General features: G+C 43.9%; 1 protein-coding gene and 1 pseudogene across 1 annotated transcript in view; both read right to left on the bottom strand.

Moving 5' to 3' along the window:
• The window catches only part of LOC126249722 (MAM and LDL-receptor class A domain-containing protein 1-like), a 426,827-nt gene that overhangs the window by 283,638 nt on the left and 123,671 nt on the right, over positions 1-19,518 (bottom strand). The window contains exons 4-6 of the mRNA XM_049951403.1: positions 17,493-17,642; positions 12,938-13,061; positions 12,430-12,601 (exon numbers count right to left, since the gene is read on the bottom strand). Of these exons, the coding sequence (XP_049807360.1) occupies positions 12,430-12,601; positions 12,938-13,061; positions 17,493-17,642 (446 nt within the window). The remainder of the gene's footprint in view (positions 1-12,429; positions 12,602-12,937; positions 13,062-17,492; positions 17,643-19,518) is intronic.
• On the bottom strand, positions 2,198-2,314 carry LOC126249943 (5S ribosomal RNA; annotated as a pseudogene).

Here is a 19,518-nt window from a genome sequence, read left to right as displayed (position 1 = left end):
TGTTCTTTTCGCACTATCGACTGCGATGTTTATTACGTTACACCAGCCCATATCGGTGATCTTCCAATCCTTTCATCCGCGGTATCGCTGTTGGTTATCACATAGTGCCGGCCGCCTGTGCTTTACATCACTTGTTTGAGAGTGTTTTGGCGGGATGCAGCACCTTCCGGAAGGGCTGACTGGAAAATACCTGCAGTCTGTTCTCGAATCTGATTGGCTGGAAGAACCTAAATGTTAAATAATTTCGTAGAAATTAGGTGAATCGATACACCTAGGCGGTGTGCGTCTGTGGGCATACCATAATTTTTTCGGACGCTATACGCATATAAACGATAATTGCACTGGTTGTCTGAAATGCGTACGTGTTTTGGTGTTAAGTTACTGTGGTCAGTATTTCGACACGTGCAAAGAAAATGATGTGGATGGGACTATGTCTGGTCGTAAGGGGTGTATAGATTTGACGTGGAAATTGCTGTTTCGATGCGTCGATACCCGTAAAGAGTATGACGGATTTTACGTGGAAAATTATGTCCAGTCATAAGGAGGATATAGAAATATGTGGGCAATTGATGTTTCCAGAGCCACAGTCGTCAAAAGGAGGTATTTCCGATAGTCAGATCATTGTTGAATATCACTAGATTGGTGCTGCAATTGTAGTATTTAGTTGTAATTATATGGGTGGTTTCCTAGCATGACACTGCTTCGTGTCCGGGTGCGTGACGGAGGTAGCTGTCTCCCGAACTGACCGGGCATGTACGAGGATGCAGTCGACCTAACCGTGTCGCCCTCTGGACGGGTGAATAGCGAACTAATATTCAGTATGTGTTGGGCAACCTTCGTGATCGCGTGTGCTGCGAGCATTCTTCGATTTTTACGTAGGAATTTGAGAGGGTTGAATATGGCGAGTGTCTGCACTGGACGATAATCCCCCTCCCCGCTTATGTCATGAAAATTGACTGGCTGACGGCTGAGAGGTGACAGCGGCAGTCTCTCAGGGCGCATGGCGGCGTGCGGAAGTTTCCACGATCTCCGACATCTAGCCGTGACAGCTACTATGGAATCGATCGTGGTTTAAGTGTATGTATTTACAAAGCGCCCTTTTCATGTTGTGACGGCTGCTGTGAGTGGAACTGAGTGTTACTCAGTACATTCCAGTGGACTCTTTCGAACAGGGGAAAGGTGGAGTAGTATATGTTAAAATAACGGTAGATTTGTTTTTGTTACAACCCTATCACGCAATAGACTCTTTGCAATCCATCTTCTTACTGTTGTAGCATAGAGAACCAACTTTGAAATTCTATAGCGCTTTAAAAAACACACTTACTAGACCTGAAGGTGGTCGGAAGTTACACAACCGGTACGGTATAAATTTTCGTCGAAATTTGAAATTACAACTATCACTTTACAAAGCATCGCTTCGAATCACGTCGTCAAATTCCCGATTAAACAATTTATTATTTCCGATAGTGGTACTGCGAGCATACCCTAGTCATACCCCTGCCCCATCTTCTGCAAATTGTTTAAGGATATATCACAATTGAGCTGAAATCTAGAATTCTCACTACTATTTTCGTCTGCCTCTAACATAATGAATTTCCCCTCCAAACGACGTAACTATGCCAATATCCAGCAATAGAAGACAAGGAAAATCCAGAAGGGGGAAAGAGTAGAGCTTAGAAACTGGGCAATTGCGCAATCGAATCCTGAATGGCTCCAGAATTTCATGCCAAATACAAAAAAATGGCTCTGAGCACTATGGGACTCAACTGCTGTGGTCATCAGTCCCCTAGAACTTAGAACTACTTAAACCTAACTAACCTAAGGACATCACACACATCCATGCCCGAGGCAGGATTCGAACCTGCGACCGTAGCAGTCGCACGGTTCCGCACTGCGCGCCTAGAACCGCGAGACCACCGCGGCCGGCCATGCCAAATACACCAGTCCTAGTATCCACCAGTAGGAAGCAAGGAAAAACTGGCGAACACAGAGCACTCACTCCGTCTTCAGGCCACAAGTGGCCCATCGGGACCATCCGACCGCCGTGTCATCCTCAGTTGAGGATGCGGATAGGAGGGGCGTGTGGTCAGCACACCGCTCTCCCGGTCGTTATGATGGTATTCTGTGACCGGAGCCGCTACTATTCGGTCGAGTAGCTCCTCAATTGGCATCACGAGACTGAGTGCACCCCGAAAAATGGCAACAGCGCATGGCGGCTGGATGGTCACCCATCCAAGTACCGGCCACGCCCGACAGCGCTTAACTTCGGTGATCTCACGGGAACCGGTGTATCCACTGCAGCAAGGCCGTTGCCGGCCAACACAGAAGGCATCGATTTAAATAATTAGCCAATTAATTTGACTGAGTGCAGGTAATTATATGGGGAGGGCGGGGGTTTACCCAGTAAATGCTACTTTGTTCAGGACAAAAGTGGGTTTAGTGTTGTTACTGGTCAGGAAGTAACCTCTTGAGAGAGAGAGAGAGAGAGAGAGAGAGAGAGAGAGAGAGAGAGCATTTGTTTCGACAGGAATTTCCCAGACATCAATATCAAAGAGTTGCTGCCACCTGATGCTTTGTGCATCAGGAAATAACCGGACGGGCGAGAGGGTATTGGAGGAGGGGGTTGGAGGGAGGAGTAACCCTGGGTGCAACCAGTCACATGCTCCTCCCTCGGTTAGAGATACGATTTTAGTATATATCCTGGATGATAGCCTTAGAACTGGTCTCTTCAAACTCAAGGACTTATGTCTACAAATTTGTCTCCCCAATATCAAGCCATTAAAACAGTCTCTTTGATCCTTGACTACTGTATAAAATCTCTCATAAGTGTTTGCAACTCAGACGACATGTCCACAAACTCAGTTGTAGACACTTGTCCATTCAGACTCACAAAAGACACAGCACCCATGCACTGTCTCCAACACTTTCCTTCCTGCAGTCATTGTTTTATCAGTCATCAGCAACACCAATACCATTACTAGAGAGTAAATTGCACCTCATGTGGGAAATCCGGACAGAGGGCCAAAGTGTGTCAATCAATTTTGAAGGTGTCAGTGGAGAGCACCTGAATGGATCCCTCAGACATGGGGGCAGCAACATATCCATATGTATCCATACATGTCATATATTCAATCAGTGCTCCCACACTCTACAGAAAGCCTCATATTGACTGTCAAAATCAATAACATACCCATCTACTTGCAAATAGTTAGAGAGACTGCTGTAACCATTATCGATAGAGGATCATAGGACAGTGTCACGTCACCTCCCCTCCATCCCTTAGGTGCCCAAATGTGGAGTCATAGCCATGACCCTATAAAGATTGATTTACAATTTCACAGCCAAGTACCGTTTCAGTCACACATCATGGCCAGGATTTTGGTGAAGGATGCCCTGAGACCTAGCAGTTTCTTAGGCATGGATCTTTTTAATGCACTTGAGTTAGAAACTGATGACTCTGCCACCAATGTCAACTCCCTGGGAACAAAGCTGTAACTCAGATTTTTTTTTTTTTCAAAATTCAACTATGTGTTTTCACAATCCTCTTTTGGTTCAAATTGTTCAAATGACTCTGAGCACTATGGCACTTAACTTCTGAGGTCATCAGTCCCCTAGAACTTAGAACTACTTAAACCTAACTAACCTAAGGACATCACACACATCCATGCCCGAGGCAGGATTCGAACGTGCGACCGTAGTGGTCGCGCGGTTTCAGACTGTAGCGTCTAGAACCACTCAGCCACCCCGGCCGACCCTCTTTTGGTGTCACAGACTTTGAAGCCCACATGGACCCCCTTTCATGGCAATGCCGAAATTTTTTAGGGATAGAAATGTTCCATTTGCGCTCAGGGATAAGTTTCAGAGGGAATTACAGCGCCTGCAAGATGAGGCACAGGCATTCCAGTCTCCAACAGCCAATGGGCCACACTAGCGGTTAGTGTTGAAAAACCAGAGGGTACCTTACGCATCTGTGAAGATTTTAAGACAACCAGCAACGCCCAATGAATCATTGATGCGTACCTGATACCTACGGTAGAAGACATCATGGTCTGTCTATTGGGTGGAAAAGTGTTAGCAGAAATTGATCTGAGGGATGCATAACTTCAATTGGTATTGGATGGAGAATCCCGACGCATCGTAGTAATCAAACCTCTATTTGCGTTTTTCAGTACAACAAACATCCCTTTGGTATAGCCAGCGCCCCGGGGATATTTCAACGATATATGGAGCATCTCACTCGTGATGCCCCAGGGACAGCGAATTAAGACATTCTCATTGCAGGCAAAGATGCCCTGTACCCCGCCAACAATTGGGACGCTCTATTGATACTACTCCAACAGGCCAATCCAAAATGTAACAAGGAAAAGTTTTGTTTCTTTGTTCCCCAAGTTCAATATCTCAGACACATTTTCAGTGCTTTCGACATCTTATCCACGTCTCAGTACATTGAAGCAGTACATAAACTTCCAGCTCCTACGAATACCAGCCAGCTGAAATCAGTGTTGGGACAATTAAATTACAACTGAAAGAGTATTCTCTATGTCGATACCACTGCCAAACCACTTCATCGCCTATAGTGGAAAAACGTCCACTGGCAATGGATTCCAGTGTGTGACAAAACTTTCAGATAGTTAAAACAGGTTCTTCTTTGCTCCTTATGCCTCACAGCACGTGACCCTACAAAACTTCTTATCCTCACAGAAGAGGTATGAGACTATGCGATGGGGGTAGTCCTGGCCCACGTGGTTTATGAGGTGGAACACTCAGTTGCTTTTGTGTCCAAAACCCTCACCATTTGTCAGAATGCCAATTTTGTTTGCTCTGATGACGATATCCTACTCAGTAGTCCCCACCTAGAGATCCGAATGGGGAATATCTTACTCAAAAAGATGATATGATCATTAAACCATACAGTAGAGCTTCATTCTCTCGTGAAAAAAAAATTACGGTTGTAGTTTCCGATTGCTTTCAGCCGTTTGCAGTACCAACAAGCAAGGCCATTTTGCTAATGTTACAAGGCCACATTAGTTAACCATTCAATGTGCTGCCCGTGAAACTGTCTGTTCAGGAACCATGCGTTAGTACGGCCGGTCCACGAATACTTCTCCATTGTGGCTGCACGTATGGTACAGCTATCTGTATCACTGAGATATGCAAGTCATCCCATCTCTGCAAGGTGCATGGTTCATGGGGATGCCTTCTAAAGTAGAGTAAGAAAGATAACGTCATCAGCAAAAAAACAAAAAAAAAAAAAAACATTTATTTCATGTGTGCTATTGATAACGTAAACGATATATTAAATTGGGTGCTGAACAATAATGACAAACGAAATTTAATCAACGGAAATTTGTGTGTTGCTTCCTTCCTTTTATCCCACGTCCCTTCCCGCTATATAAAGTGACGCATACTGAAGTCAATCGACGATTCACCACGAAGCACAACGCTTGATAACTAGTTGGGACTTAAAGTTAGGTGACATGAATTTTCTCTGGCTGTGCATTCTGATGATGTATAAAATTTCTGAAACTTAAACGCAAATATGTTTTTCGACACAAATACATGGATCCCAAGAAGAAACTCTTGAAACTGTGCTATCCGATATTTCTGCGTTCCGTAGTAAACTAAAAGGCGATGTCATAACTGACCTCAAAATCGAAGGCTATATATAGAGACAGATGTGTACGTTGTTGCAGATGTATCTGAGCAATTCTGGACTGTGTACCAGCCAACACACAATATGTTCCAAGGTCATATCGTTCTGCGATCTTTTTTCTACTTTTTTTAAAGCGTGGAACTCGATTTTAGTTACGTCACCTGCACGTAGATGTTAACAATTTATACGAGTTTTTCATACAGCATTTTCTGCTTACTGGAGAGTCCAATGGCTGACCTGTTAGGAAATCGACTGTGTAGACTTCTTAAGTGTTCCACACGTCTCTGATGTAGAGAATATCTTGCATGAAGGTTGAGTATTCAATAGTTACCACGACGACCACAAAGATTTATCCCTATGCCAAGGGCACCTAGTTCCGCCAACATTCCCTTCCCATGCTGTTGACGACGCTGAGGGAGAAAATAAAGCATGTACTTCACTATCAAAATCTTCAATGGTGTCTTGATATGGTAATATAACCGGTTAGACATCACCACGTAGTTAAATTCATCGAGCGTCTATGGTTGAGCAGTTACACTGACTTGAATACCGCAAAGAAGTTCATTCGCAACCTGTAAGTTTGACAAAAAATTGAAATCAATGAATCTGGCCATTTTTAGCGCAAAGATAGTAAAGGAAACATGGCGATGTTAGTTTGGTCAACTGTTGGGGAGGGAATGAAGAAAAGAAAAATCTGATCGGCAAATTCAAACGGTCTGCCAGATACAATTAGTACTTTTTCTCATAGCGTAGATGATAGCGCATGAGACTTTCGCTCGGCTTCGATCCCTACTATCACCTTGTGTCCAATTTTGTATCTCATTCTTGTTCGATTTTAGCGAGCCAAACGAAGAAAACATTTGGCGACGGCGTCTCTGGCGCGCCACTTGAAATTGTGCGCTCAGCGATATGATAGGCTAACTTCAATGCTACTTACCTCGGAAATTGCGCAGATTATCGAATTTTTTCTTAACTATCAATTATCAGCACAACCTGTCCTGAAACACCCTTATAAGCTTTTCAGAATGTTTCTGACCACCCTGTATATGCGCTACCCTTCTTTAGTGGATAAAGAAGAGATACTCTGGACAAGAGTGAAGACATGAGTTAACAAAGAAGAGAGGCTATGTGCCGTATATGACTGCAGAAGGGGTGGTTAAATTCCTTTTGTAATGTCTACACTTGCAATGGTACAAGTACGTTTTAAGATTAGACGTAAATGAAACTGAACAGTTACTGCTGATTGGATACAGAAAGGATTTTTATTCTATTTCTTTGTTCTTAGCTACACAAAAATGTTATCTTGAATCCGAAGCCAAGATAACACTCTTTAGAGTAATTGAAAAAAAAAGTGGGAACTGTAGTTCATATGGTCAGATGTTATTGAAGAAAGTTTATGAAGTGGAGGGATGATGGTACTAATGTACCTATAGTACTGCAAAATCTGTGCAATATTGTACCTACAGAACTAAAAGTCCTGCATCATGTAATTGCTTGTACATTCAGTGCTTGAAGACGTACCTAACTCGCGATCTGGGGCACATGTGATACGAAAATTTTACAATGCCCCAAATTGGAATTAAACTCATGACCTGGGAAGTAATGAGAGAGTTGTAGAAGACTTAAAAAAGCGGACAACACAGAAAAGTGAAAAGTGAAAAAATAGCAACGTCAGCCGGCCGGTAGGGCCGTGCGGTTCTAGGCGCTTCAGTCTGGAACCGCGTGACCGCTACGGTCGCAGGTTCGAATCCTGCCTCGGGCATGGATGTGTGTGATGTCCTTAGGCTAGTTAGGTTTAAGTAGTTCTAAGTTCTAGGGGCTGATGACCTCAGATGTTAAGTCCCTTAGTGCTCAGAGCCATTTTTTTTAGCAACGTCAGGGCTGGAAACTGCACAGATTCATCCAGGTGCAAATCTCTATTTAAGGGCTGTCAGGAAATAATGATATTTTGGAATTCTCACCGAAATGGTTATAATCTAATTAGTCATGTGGTGTCACAAGTGAAACTTGGTCATGGAATTATTATTTCTTGTATCCCTGCCACACAATGATGTCGATATGGTTCAAATGGCTCTGAGCACTATGGGACTCAACTGCTGAGGTCATTAGTCCCCTAGAACTTAGAACTAGTTAAACCTAACTAACCTAAGGACATCACACACATCCATGCCCGAGGCAGGATTCGAACCTGCGACCGTAGCGGTCTCACGGTTCCAGACTGCAGCGCCAGAACCGCGCGGCCACTTCGGCCGGCGATGTCGATATGGGTTCTGTTGCCGGCATAAATACTGTACTAAACGACTCGTGGCGATGGTGGTCGTTCTGCACGCCGGTACGATCGCAGATGTGTGAAAGAGTCGGAACCAGTTCCACAAAATATCCAGGCACCGTGATGATCGAACCAGATTGTTGCTGTTTATGACGCTTAGTAGTTCGCGCCATAACTGTCTCCTGACAACCGCCCTGTCAGTGTACTTGGAATTCGCATTGGATATCAGTGGACTGTTTACGCAAGCTCACGACAACTATGGTATTCCCGCACTTCATTTGCACGTTAGAGATCCGGAGTTGGATGCATGTCGGCTGCTATCTCATGTGTCGTTCGCTACGTACAGTGTTTGGATTATCTGCAGAGATACACAATTTGGAGCTCAAAAATTAGTATCTTACTAACGTACACAAAATTAAGCTAGTATAGATCAATGATCGTGTCAATATTTAATTTGTGACATACTACACTCCTGGAAATTGAAATAAGAACACCGTGAATTCATTGTCCCAGGAAGGGGAAACTTTATTGACACATTCCTGGGGTCAGATACATCACATGATCACACTGGCAGAACCACAGGCACATAGACACAGGCAACAGAGCATGCACAATGTCGGCACTAGTACAGTGTATATCCACCTTTCGCAGCAATGCAGGCTGCTATTCTCCCATGGAGACGATCGTAGAGATGCTGGATGTAGTCCTGTGGAACGGCTTGCCATGCCATTTCCACCTGGCGCCTCAGTTGGTCCAGCGTTCGTGCTGGACGTGCAGACTGCGTGAGACGACGCCTCATCCAGTCCCAAACATGCTCAATGGGGGACAGATCCGGAGATCTTGCTGGCCAGGGTAGTTGACTTACACCTTCTAGAGCACGTTGGGTGGCACGGGTTACATGCGGACGTGCATTGTCCTGTTGGAACAGCAAGTTCCCTTGCTGGTCTAGGAATGGTAGAACGGTGGGTTCGATGACGGTTTGGATGTACCGTGCACTATTCAGTGTCCCCTTGACGATCACCAGTGGTGTACGGCCAGTGTAGGAGATCGCTCCCCACACCATGATGCCGGGTGTTGGCCCTGTGTGCCTCGGTCGTATGCAGTCCTGATTGTGGCGCTCACCTGCACGGCGCCAAACACGCATACGACCATCATTGGCACCAAGGCAGAAGCGACTCTCATCGCTGAAGACGACACGTCTCCATTCGTCCCTCCATTCACGCCTGTCGCGACACCACTGGAGGCGGGCTGCACGATGTTGGGGCGTGAGCGGAAGACGGCCTAACGGTGTGCGGGACCGTAGCCCAGCTTCATGGAGACGGTTGCGAATGGTCTTCGCCGATACCCCAGGAGCAACAGTGTCCCTAATTTGCTGGGAAGTGGCGGTGCGGTCCCCTACGGCACTGCGTAGGATCCTACGGTCTTGGCGTGCATCCGTGCGTCGCTGCGGTCCGGTCCCAGGTCGACAGGCACGTGCACCTTCCGCCGACCACTGGCGACAACATCGATGTACTGTGGAGACCTCACGCCCCACGTGTTGAGCAATTCGGCGGTACGTCCACCCGGCCTCCCGCATGCCCACTATACGCCCTCGCTCAAAGTCCGTCAACTGCACATACGGTTCACGTCCACGCTGTCGCGGCATGCTACCAGTGTTAAAGACTGCGATGGAGCTCCGTATGCCACGGCAAACTGGCTGACACTGACGGCGGCGGTGCACAAATGCTGCGCAGCTAGCGCCATTCGACGGCCAACACCGCGGTTCCTGGTGTGTCCGCTGTGCCGTGCGTGTGATCATTGCTTGTACAGCCCTCTCGCAGTGTCCGCAGCAAGTATGGTGGGTCTGACACACCGGTGTCAATGTGTTCTTTTTTCCATTTCCAGGAGTGTATATATAGTTGATACGCGGGTCAGCTGTGAATAGATGAAAGCGGTTACATGGAGCAATGAAGAGTGCCATAAACTCACGTATCAAAGCAAACGAATAAAAGATAATCAAAAAACATAGTCAATGTTGCAAATAGACAATATCGATATCCTTGGCATACCAAGGAAGTTAACTTGGTGAAGGTGCGTACAGCAGAAACAAAAGCCCAGGTGACATACCAGAGGGAGCTATCCAAGGAATCATAAGAACAGGAGTGAACAAGGTGATGCCATTTCACAAAGGGGATACCCCGGCCAATAAATGCTATACGATCATTTCATTTCACCATTGATTTTCAATTTGGTACTGGAGAAAGTAATTCGGTAGATGCGAAGAGAATATAAAGTGGTGAAGCTAAATGGAAGAACACAGCTATTGGCATATGCAGACGACACAGAAGACATAGCGGTGTAAGAGGAAGAGTTGGCAGAAACCGTAGAGGACTCCAGGTAGGATGTCAGTAAGACTGGAATGAGGATTAATATGGAGAAGACTGAAGTGATAGAAGTATCCAGAGAAGCTCCTAATAATGCCCCATTACAGGCAGGAATATGGAATATAACCAGAGTGGAAAAATTTAAGTACTTGGGCAGCTTGTTCAACAGCTAAAACAAGAAATTAATCAACGTATTGTCAATTTCAGTCTGAAGCAGGTATTGTCATAAAAAATCTGTCAGTTAAGACCAAATTTAAAGCCTATATTCAGTGATGGTACTGTTGTTGTTATATGGGACGTAAACGTTAGTCACCACAAAAGAAGGAGAAGAGTACCTCCTGATCTTCGAAAGGAAAAACATGAGAAAGATCTTTGAACCAATCCACGAAGAGAACACATGGAGACGGAGCAAGAACCTCAAACTGTGCGACCTGATGAAACAACAGAATATCGTGCAGAAAATGAGAGCGGAGAATAATTCTGGTAGGGCACATAGCCAGGGGGCCAGAAACGTGCGGGCTAAAGCTGTCCTTGTGGGAAAGCCTGATGGAACTCTTTCAATTGGAAGACCAAGGAAGCAATGGGAGGATGAATTGCAGAAGGACCTTTAGCAGTTCGGTATCCACGAGAACTGGATCTAAAAGTGCACAAGATCCCCATCTATGGAGGAACATCGTAAGATTGGCGCATGAACTTCAGGCTCCGTGATCGCAGATATACGAGTATATGTATACATGTTTGCAAACAGAGTGTATCAGCAATCAGTATTCGCGCGTTTTGTGGGGTACGGTACGAGCGCGTGGGCCCTTAGATGAAATCTTTTAAAGACTGCTATGACAGTCAACAGAACGTAACGGGGTGTGCTACTGAAGTTAACAGGCACCCTCTTCGTGACGCCAACGGATGAATTTGCTAGCCATAATAAGAGTATGCCCGTTGGAGCAGGGAATCAGGAAAATAGATGTCTTATATCAATTAAAGAAACGCAACGAAATGCAACTGCATAGAATAGAGGAAACTGAGACCCAAACAAAGATAGAAGGAAAATATTGCATTTCATATCCATGATAAAATGGACTAAATAATTCTGACACAGAAAGAGGAACTCACAAATTTCTCCGTAACATCAAGCAGAGATCACAACAGATTCACTGTCTTGATGCATTGTCTACAAACAATATGTCTGCAAAAAATCAAAAATCCTCACAGATGGAGTGTCTAATGTGTCTCACTCGAACACTGTGACGACAATTAAATGAACTGATATTGCGCGTCTTGCGCACCCTTTTCTCTTCCGTTCGGCAATCAGGGCGGTGTCTGACAACAACCTCATCACGTGAAACTAACCATTAAGCTCCGCCATTCTAGCCTCAGAGGGACCAAGCGGGACCGACAGACCGCAGTCATTCTCAGCTAATGGCGTCATTTGGATCCGATATGGAGTCGCATGGGGTCAGCACCAGCTGTCCGCGCCGTTGTCGGTTTTGCAGGCCTTTGAGTCGCTACTCCCGATCCATGTAACTTCTCCATCGACATCACGAAGCTGAGCAGATCTCGATCAAGTCCTACCACCGAGAAAAAATATCTGGTATAACCGGAAAATGATGCCTGGCTGTCCGCATGGCAGAGTCAACTAAGCTGACCACTCAGCCACGGAGACGGCAGTCACGTGACACACAGAACTATTATTTTAGCCAGAGTAACAACAGCACTCTCATACCAACGCAACAGGTTACTCCAATTCTATTCCTCGTGAATGGAATCGTCTATTGTTATCCATTTAGTCTAAAGTGATCCAATGTCACGACATTAAACTCAGTTTTGTCAGCAAGACACCTGAAGGTCATCATCAGAACTTTTACGTAGTGTTTCAAACTGTCAAGCTTACGGTCAGCCGTTCGTTTCTTAAAGCTGGAAGCAGGTTTTCGAATGGACGCAATTCCAGATGACCTTCCCTCACTAACACCTAAGGCTGTCGATAGAAATCTAATGCACGATCTACTGGTCAGTATGCTGCAATGGTAATGACTATAATGGGAAGGGATTACTTGCATATTATTGTGTTGGTTTGACATGTCTCACTGATGTGAAACTTCTTGCCGAAGTGAATGTTAAATAAAAAGTACCGTTTGTGCTAAACATACCCGCTGCTCCTTGCTGTACGTGAAGAGGACTTCTGCCTCCTGCCACGTGTTGTTGCCAGTGGGATCTTTGGTACTCCACAGAATACGGTCGAAGCCATCTGGGCTGCCATCCTCGCTGACCGGATGCAAGAGCACTCGCAGCCCGGCTGCGCTCAGACCGTCGATGATGAAGCTGAAATGTTTAATCACTCGTCTTTAGTCGACGTAAAGAGAGTAAAAAGGTTGATGTTTTCCCTACCTCGGGCAAGCGCCAACACCGGTACGCTTGTCGTTAGCTCCTGAGTATGCAGATGATGAATTACAACAGTGTGTCTGCAAGTGCATGAAGAATGTACCTCTTAATTCGATAAACATTATTACAAACAGGGAACTGTCTAGCACGAAGAGGCATATTCTGTGACAATACACTCTTGTAAAACACGAGCGATTCGCTTGTTGGTTGATAATTTGGGCAAGCACAGGTTTATTTGCATGATTTTCAGACATGAAAACGAGTAGTGAAACTCACCTAAACGAGACACACTTTCCGTCAGCGCCAGTAGATCCCATTATAGGACTCTCGAGAAAAGCGCTTTGTCCTCTCATGTCAGCCATAAGTCCAAGGGCCGACGTCTCGAAGAAAACATATCCACCTGAGTCAACAAAAAGTTACAATTTTAATGGTTTTGTATTTACTGATTGTTTATTATGATATAAAACGCCCCGTTGTTGAGCTAAACATCCAATAAAATTTTAAGGAGCGAGATGACGTAGTGGATAAAGCAATGTACTCATGTTTCAGAGAAGTGAACTGAAAATCTTCGTCCATCCACTCACACACATTTCCCCTGTGGTTTTCCTCAAGCACTTCCGGAGAAAGTTGGACGATTTCTTGACTACAGAAAATCCCTTCTCCAATTCCCTCTCCAGTTGAGCTCCAAATGTAATCACTCAGTTGTCGATAAGACGTTGAAAGAAAGACCTGCGTAGCTAAAACCAAAACTCTGTTTTCGGAAATTAACAACAAAATTGTTGATTTTTATATTCACTAAATTCGCGTTAAGATCACCGAAGGATTATATATCAAAGATCTGTGTGTTTCGCGCCGATTACTAAAGGATTCCGACAAAATTATTCTTCAAGCCATTGGTTGCTGGACTTTTTCTCCAGAAATAAAATGCTTGGCTTATGCATTTTAAAAGTCTTTGACTGTGGAGCCTGGCTCAGTAAACTTTTGAATTGTTCAGTTGGTTACATTGCGATGAACAGCGTAATCCGGCGTGATCCAAAGAAGAGCGGCGCGTTTCGTCACAAGATTATTTGGTAAGCGTGGTAGCGTTATGAAGATGTTTAGCAAACTCAAGTGGCAGACTTTGCAAGAGAGGCGCTCTGCATCGCGGTGTAGCTTGCTGTCCAGGTTTCGAGAGGGTGCGTTTCTGGATGAGGTGTCAAATATATTGCTTCCCCCTACTTATACCTCCCATGGAGATCACGAATGTAAAATTAGAGAGATTCGAGCGCGCACGGAGGCTTTCCGGCAGTCGTTCTTCCCGCGAACCATACGCGATTGGAACAGGAAAGGGAGGTAATGACAATGGCACGTAAAGTGCCCTCCGCCACACACCGTTGGGCGGCTTGCGGAGTATAAATGTAGATGTAGATGAAAATTGCAGTAAAAATTTAGAATCCAATGAGAAATGTTTTACCGTTGAAAGGTAAATCGAAATACGGTCATAAAAACAATTAGCGAATAGTATTTTCGATGTGATTAAATAACTCGTCGTTTTGTAACCAAAATAAAAATTAAAAATGAGTGGCGAAAAATAAATTTTTTATTTTTCTATTTAAATGAGACCACGAATCCCCAATTTTCAGAACTATTCTGGCTCGAATTATGTGGGAATCACTACGTTCTTCTGAGAACGAAAAACTTCAAAGAATAATTACAGAATGACAGAAGTTAAAGTAAAAGATGTTTCTTATTCTTGGATGTGCCCACCAATTACCGCGTGCCAGTGTCAGTTTCTTGTTCGTTGTTCTTTCTTTTTCTTCCAATACTCCCTCATCATTTTTCTTCCTGTCTTCTGATCACTTCATACTAATTTTCTCCACACTCCTACCTTGGAATTCTTCCATATTCAATACTTTTTCGCCTAAACACTTCTCTGTCAGTGGTTTCTTCAGTTTTTATTTTTATTTGTTTTACAAATCCTGTTGCTACTTTGTTGATAGAATTTTTTGTTGACTTCTTATCCTACAAATATTTGAAGGTCTTTTTGGTTAATCTACTGTCTTGCATTCGATACAAATGTCCAAAACGTACCAGCCTTCTTTTTCTAGTTACGTCTGATATTTTTGTGCGTTTCGATAAATTTCGTCATTTCTTCGTAATTTTCAAACTTCCATAGTTTGTCGTAGGCCTAATGTTTACCCAATGATTAGGTTTGCTAATATTACGAATTTATCTAAATTATAGCTTAATGCTAAACATTCGCTTGCATATGAAAATTCTGGCGTCACACTACTGTATTGTAACGCCTTATTTTTGCTTTTTAAACAGACTTTTTTCTTGTAACGGTCTGTAATTATAGCATATTTTCTTCCCGTTTCGCATATTTTTTTCTCTATAGCAGCTTCCTCCAAACAATTTCCTTTGGTTGTCTTCCCGAAATATTTTAGTTTTTAGCCGTCTCGATTTGGCCAGTATATGTATTGGGAAATTTCGTTGCAGCTGTAATATTCGTTAAGAATTGCCTTTCTTCTGCAGAAATTCTTAAGCTGGTGGTACTGGCTATTTATTCTAATGCATTAATTTGCATCACAGTACATGTCACATTGTATGGCAAGTCATCTGCCAATGTGAGACAGTTTCCTTTTTGCTACCTCTTCGCAATAGTATTGGTGAAATCTCATATTCATTCAGTTTTTGAATTCTAATTCCCACTATTTTCTCTAGAACACCATGAAATAGATGTGGGGATAGGTCATCGCCTTGCCGCACACATGTGTTTATTTCGACTTTCTGAGAAATTTCTTACATAAATTTCATTTTAGATACTGTGTCTTAACGTTTTTCACTAATTACAATTGCTAATACAGATTTTCATCAAGTTCTCGGATTAGTTTATCTATGGTTTCTCTGCTGCGAGAACCAAAGGTCTTTCTGAAATCATCAAACAGTGTTTTTATGTCTTTTGAATTCCGTAACATGTAGCGATTGACTGACTTCAGATTAAATATTTGTGCAGGACATTATCTGCTCTTCCTGAAACCATTTTGATATTCACCTAAATGATTATCCAGTGTTGTTTTTACTCTGTTTAGGAAAATCTTGGAAAATTTTTTATATTCAACTGCAAAGCAAAGAAACTCCTCTGTAGTTGTTAATGTCTTGTTTATTGCCTTTCTTAGACAGTGGATGGATCAAGGCTACCTTCCATTCTCCTTGGATTTTTTTTCTGTTTACCACATTTCTTCAAAGATAAATTTGAACTTTTCTTGTTTTTGATAGAGACCGCTGCAATAGCCTTCTCCAGTGCATTAATTGTTCTTTAAGGGGTTTAAGCCCTTCTTTAATTTTTTGATAGTTAAAACTCGTTCTAGAGTTCCATTAGTATTTGAGAATTTCATCTTATGGATTGTTCTGGACAATTAAAAAACTGATCAAAATATTTTATTATTAATACGAAGTTAATCGTCCCTCAATGCCCAACACTTTGTCCAGTCTTCGAGAGACAGAGCAGACGAATGAGCTATAAACATGCTGAAGTCGCCTAATGATTTACCACACGACAAAACCAGCATTCCAAACATTGTCTCGACCACATTCCTAATAGTTTGCATCCTCGAAACACATACACGCCAACATGTTCGAATATATTTACCTCTACAGATTTTTGGGGCCATTGCAATACTCTTGGGTGCCTTTCAGACAGTATTTGCGCGCTGATTTTATTGTGTACGGTTTGGCAGTAACAGCAGTGCTGCGCCACGAATGAGCTTCCTTCAGTTTTCTTTCTGCCTCTGCATCATACAGCTTCGTTCTTATAATAATAAATGACAATATTTAGACATCACCATATCCTCTAACATTTTTCCATTTGTTGGAACTTATCACAGGCTACGCAGGAATGTGTGTCTTCGTTTCATCCAAGTGACATCCACAAACCCCCTAATATCTGTAGTGATTTCATGTCCATTTTCTTTCACAAATTTTTTGTTAGTAACAAAATTTTTGACAGTCCTTATAATGCTCCCTGTAGTTGCTTTAGTGGCAGTTTTTAAAATGTGATTGTTCAAACCTTGCGCTTGTAGTACAGTTTAATTCACACGCTAAACTTATTCCTGCCAGTTATTTTTAATATAGCTATTCCCGTTAAATTTTGCGCTTTTACATAGCATTATTACTCAGCTCACAAGTAAAAAACTTCAATTTCAGTTAGCATAAGTGCTTCAGTAACAACAATCCAAGTAACATTGGTGGATCCCAAATACAAAGGAACGTGTAACAATGACTATCAAACTCCCCATCGGCGAGTATGTACACTGCTGTCCACTGGAGTCTGTGCAAGAAGCTAAAATCGAAGATAGACTGAACTGTTGCTGTTATTATATAGACTTCGAACAGTATTATCAATTTCTGGCAAAAGTGAGAGAGGCGCACGACACGCAGTTTCTCAAATTTCATTTCTTTTCGATACTGTTTGCACATAATTACAATGTCTGGCACAAATGCTATTCTTAGATTTTATTGCTGCTAATAATTTTACACTGGAAACTGTCAATCAATTTTCTACAGATACCGGCGTTAATATTGGGGCAGTTTTCTATAAAATCCATTGTTTTGCTTATTTCCACTTACACTCTCCCACCATCATTTTTCACAGACTGCCTAGATATGACGGATGTCCAATAAAAAATAGGCTCTACAAAGTAGGCATCTATTTGATTATGAATCATTTGATGTTCACCATATTTTGAGATATATTCTCCTACTGTACTATTTCTACATAAATCATAATCATATGTTGCGCTAGTAGCTATTTGTAAACAACGTTTAAATTACAAAAATTAGTAACGTCAACCTTTTTCACTAGCTGTGCTGGCGTCTGTTGGCGGCCCACCGAGCCAGTTGGAAAGCGTTCCTGCTCCTGTGAACCACTGGGTGGCACTGCCGTTGCGGTTTGCCCAGTCACAGAACAACAAATCGTTGTCCATTCCAAAATCGCAGATTTCTGAAATCAGAAGTCAAACATGTCGCTTTGAGTCACCAAGGAATATAAAAAACATAAGTGTGAGAAGTTATAAAATACATACAACAAAGTGGCAATAACTGAAAAAAATCCTTATACAGAATAATAGAAAAAATAATTATCTCTTCCCGAATAACGCTTCCAAATTTACCGACATTTAGTACTGATAGTGAAGATAAAGATGATGTATGGCATTTTGGCCTCCTCTTCTAGCTCCAAACCTTCGCACTTCCTATTAACTACGTTCGTCTGATCGCCTCCTTTCTTTTCCACCGTCCTTCCTATATCACCATCCATAACACGGATTCCTACACCTCCTATCCCTCCGCTGGTGTGCCCCGAGGTTCCGTCCTCTCCCCTCTTCTCTACCTTCTATATACGGCGGACGTGCCGCCGCCTTCATCCTCCATCCACCTTCTCCAGTACGCCGATGACACTGCCTTCCTTGCCCTCACGCCACCCTGCAACACTCCCAGCACCTTCTCCAATCCCATCTTGACTTGTTCACCACTTGGTGTAACCAGTGGCTGCTCAAGGTCAATCTTTCCAAAACCCAGGCAATCATTGTAGGCAAAACCACCCCTTCCTTCCACCTCCTTGATTTCTATGTCACCATCTATGGCCGTCCCACTCACCTTATCCCCACCCTCAAGTACCTTGGTGTCACCCTTGACCATCGCCTTTCCTGGACCCCCCACTTCCGGACAATCCAAGCCAAGGCACATTCCCAACTCCGCCTCCTCAAACTCCTTTCTGGCCGCACATGGGGTCTGGACCCTTCCACTATCCTCCACACTTATAAATCCCTTATCCGCCCCATCCTCTGCTATGCCCATCCCGCCTGGATCTCCACCCCTCCCGCCTACTATAAGTCCCTCCAAATCCTTGAACGCCACGCACTCTGCCTTGCCTATCGCATCCATCTCCCATCCCCCACGCAGATCCTATGTGACTTGATTCCCTTCCCGCACCTTTTTTTTTTTCCTCAAATGGATGCGGATCCTTTACACCTCCCACAAGCTCGATCCCCCACACCCGCTTGTCTCTCCCATCCTCGCCCATCCCAGCCCGCTGCCGTGCCTGTATTCTTGCATCTCACCTGCTCTCCATCTTCACACCCTCCATACCCTTTCACAAGATGGCTTCCGCCAACTCCCCCACCCTGATGATGTCCTTGTCCCATCCATCTACCCCTCCTACCAGCTCTGACTCTCCCCTCCCATTCCCCCCTTTTCCCCCAGGGCTTCCTCTCTTCCTCCTCATTTTCCTTTTTCCCCCTTCCTCTCTCTCACATCTCCCGCTTCCACCCCTCTCCCTGGGCTTCCAAATCTTCCCCTCTCTCCTCCCACCTGCTCTCCCTTCTTTCTCCTACTTGCTCCAACCCCCTCCTTCCCACCCTCCTACCTCTCCCTTTGACCTGACCTGGAGGCAGTCCGCCCCCCTTCGTCAGTGTGAGTGCTTCGCCGATGATCGTCGCCAGTGTTTCCTTGTGTCAGTGTCTCTCCGTTTGTGTACAGTGCTTTCATCAGTGTTTTCTACTATGTTCACGTCTCCACCTGGATGTCTTCGTCTGTTCAACTGGTGCCACCCTTCTTGTACAGTGCCCTCCGTCAAACGACTTATAATTTATTGTGCAGTGTTCCTCATATGTGTACCATGCTTTTTATGTTTTCTCTGTCTTCCGTGTCTATATGTTGTATCTCTTGGCCGAAGAGCGGCGTATGTAGGCCGCTGCCGGCCCGCCTCAGCTGAGGCATGAAATAACAATAAAGGAAAAAAAAGATAAAGGTGACGAAACATAATTACAGTTTTAACGGACAATCCCTACTGTTGTTAACGAATAATGTTTCTCTCTTTA

This window comes from Schistocerca nitens, chromosome 3 (genome assembly GCF_023898315.1).
Source record: "Schistocerca nitens isolate TAMUIC-IGC-003100 chromosome 3, iqSchNite1.1, whole genome shotgun sequence".
NCBI classification, from domain to species: Eukaryota; Metazoa; Arthropoda; class Insecta; order Orthoptera; family Acrididae; genus Schistocerca; species Schistocerca nitens.
Note: the sequence above shows the minus strand (reverse complement) of the source record. Positions and strands in the feature narration are given on the sequence as shown.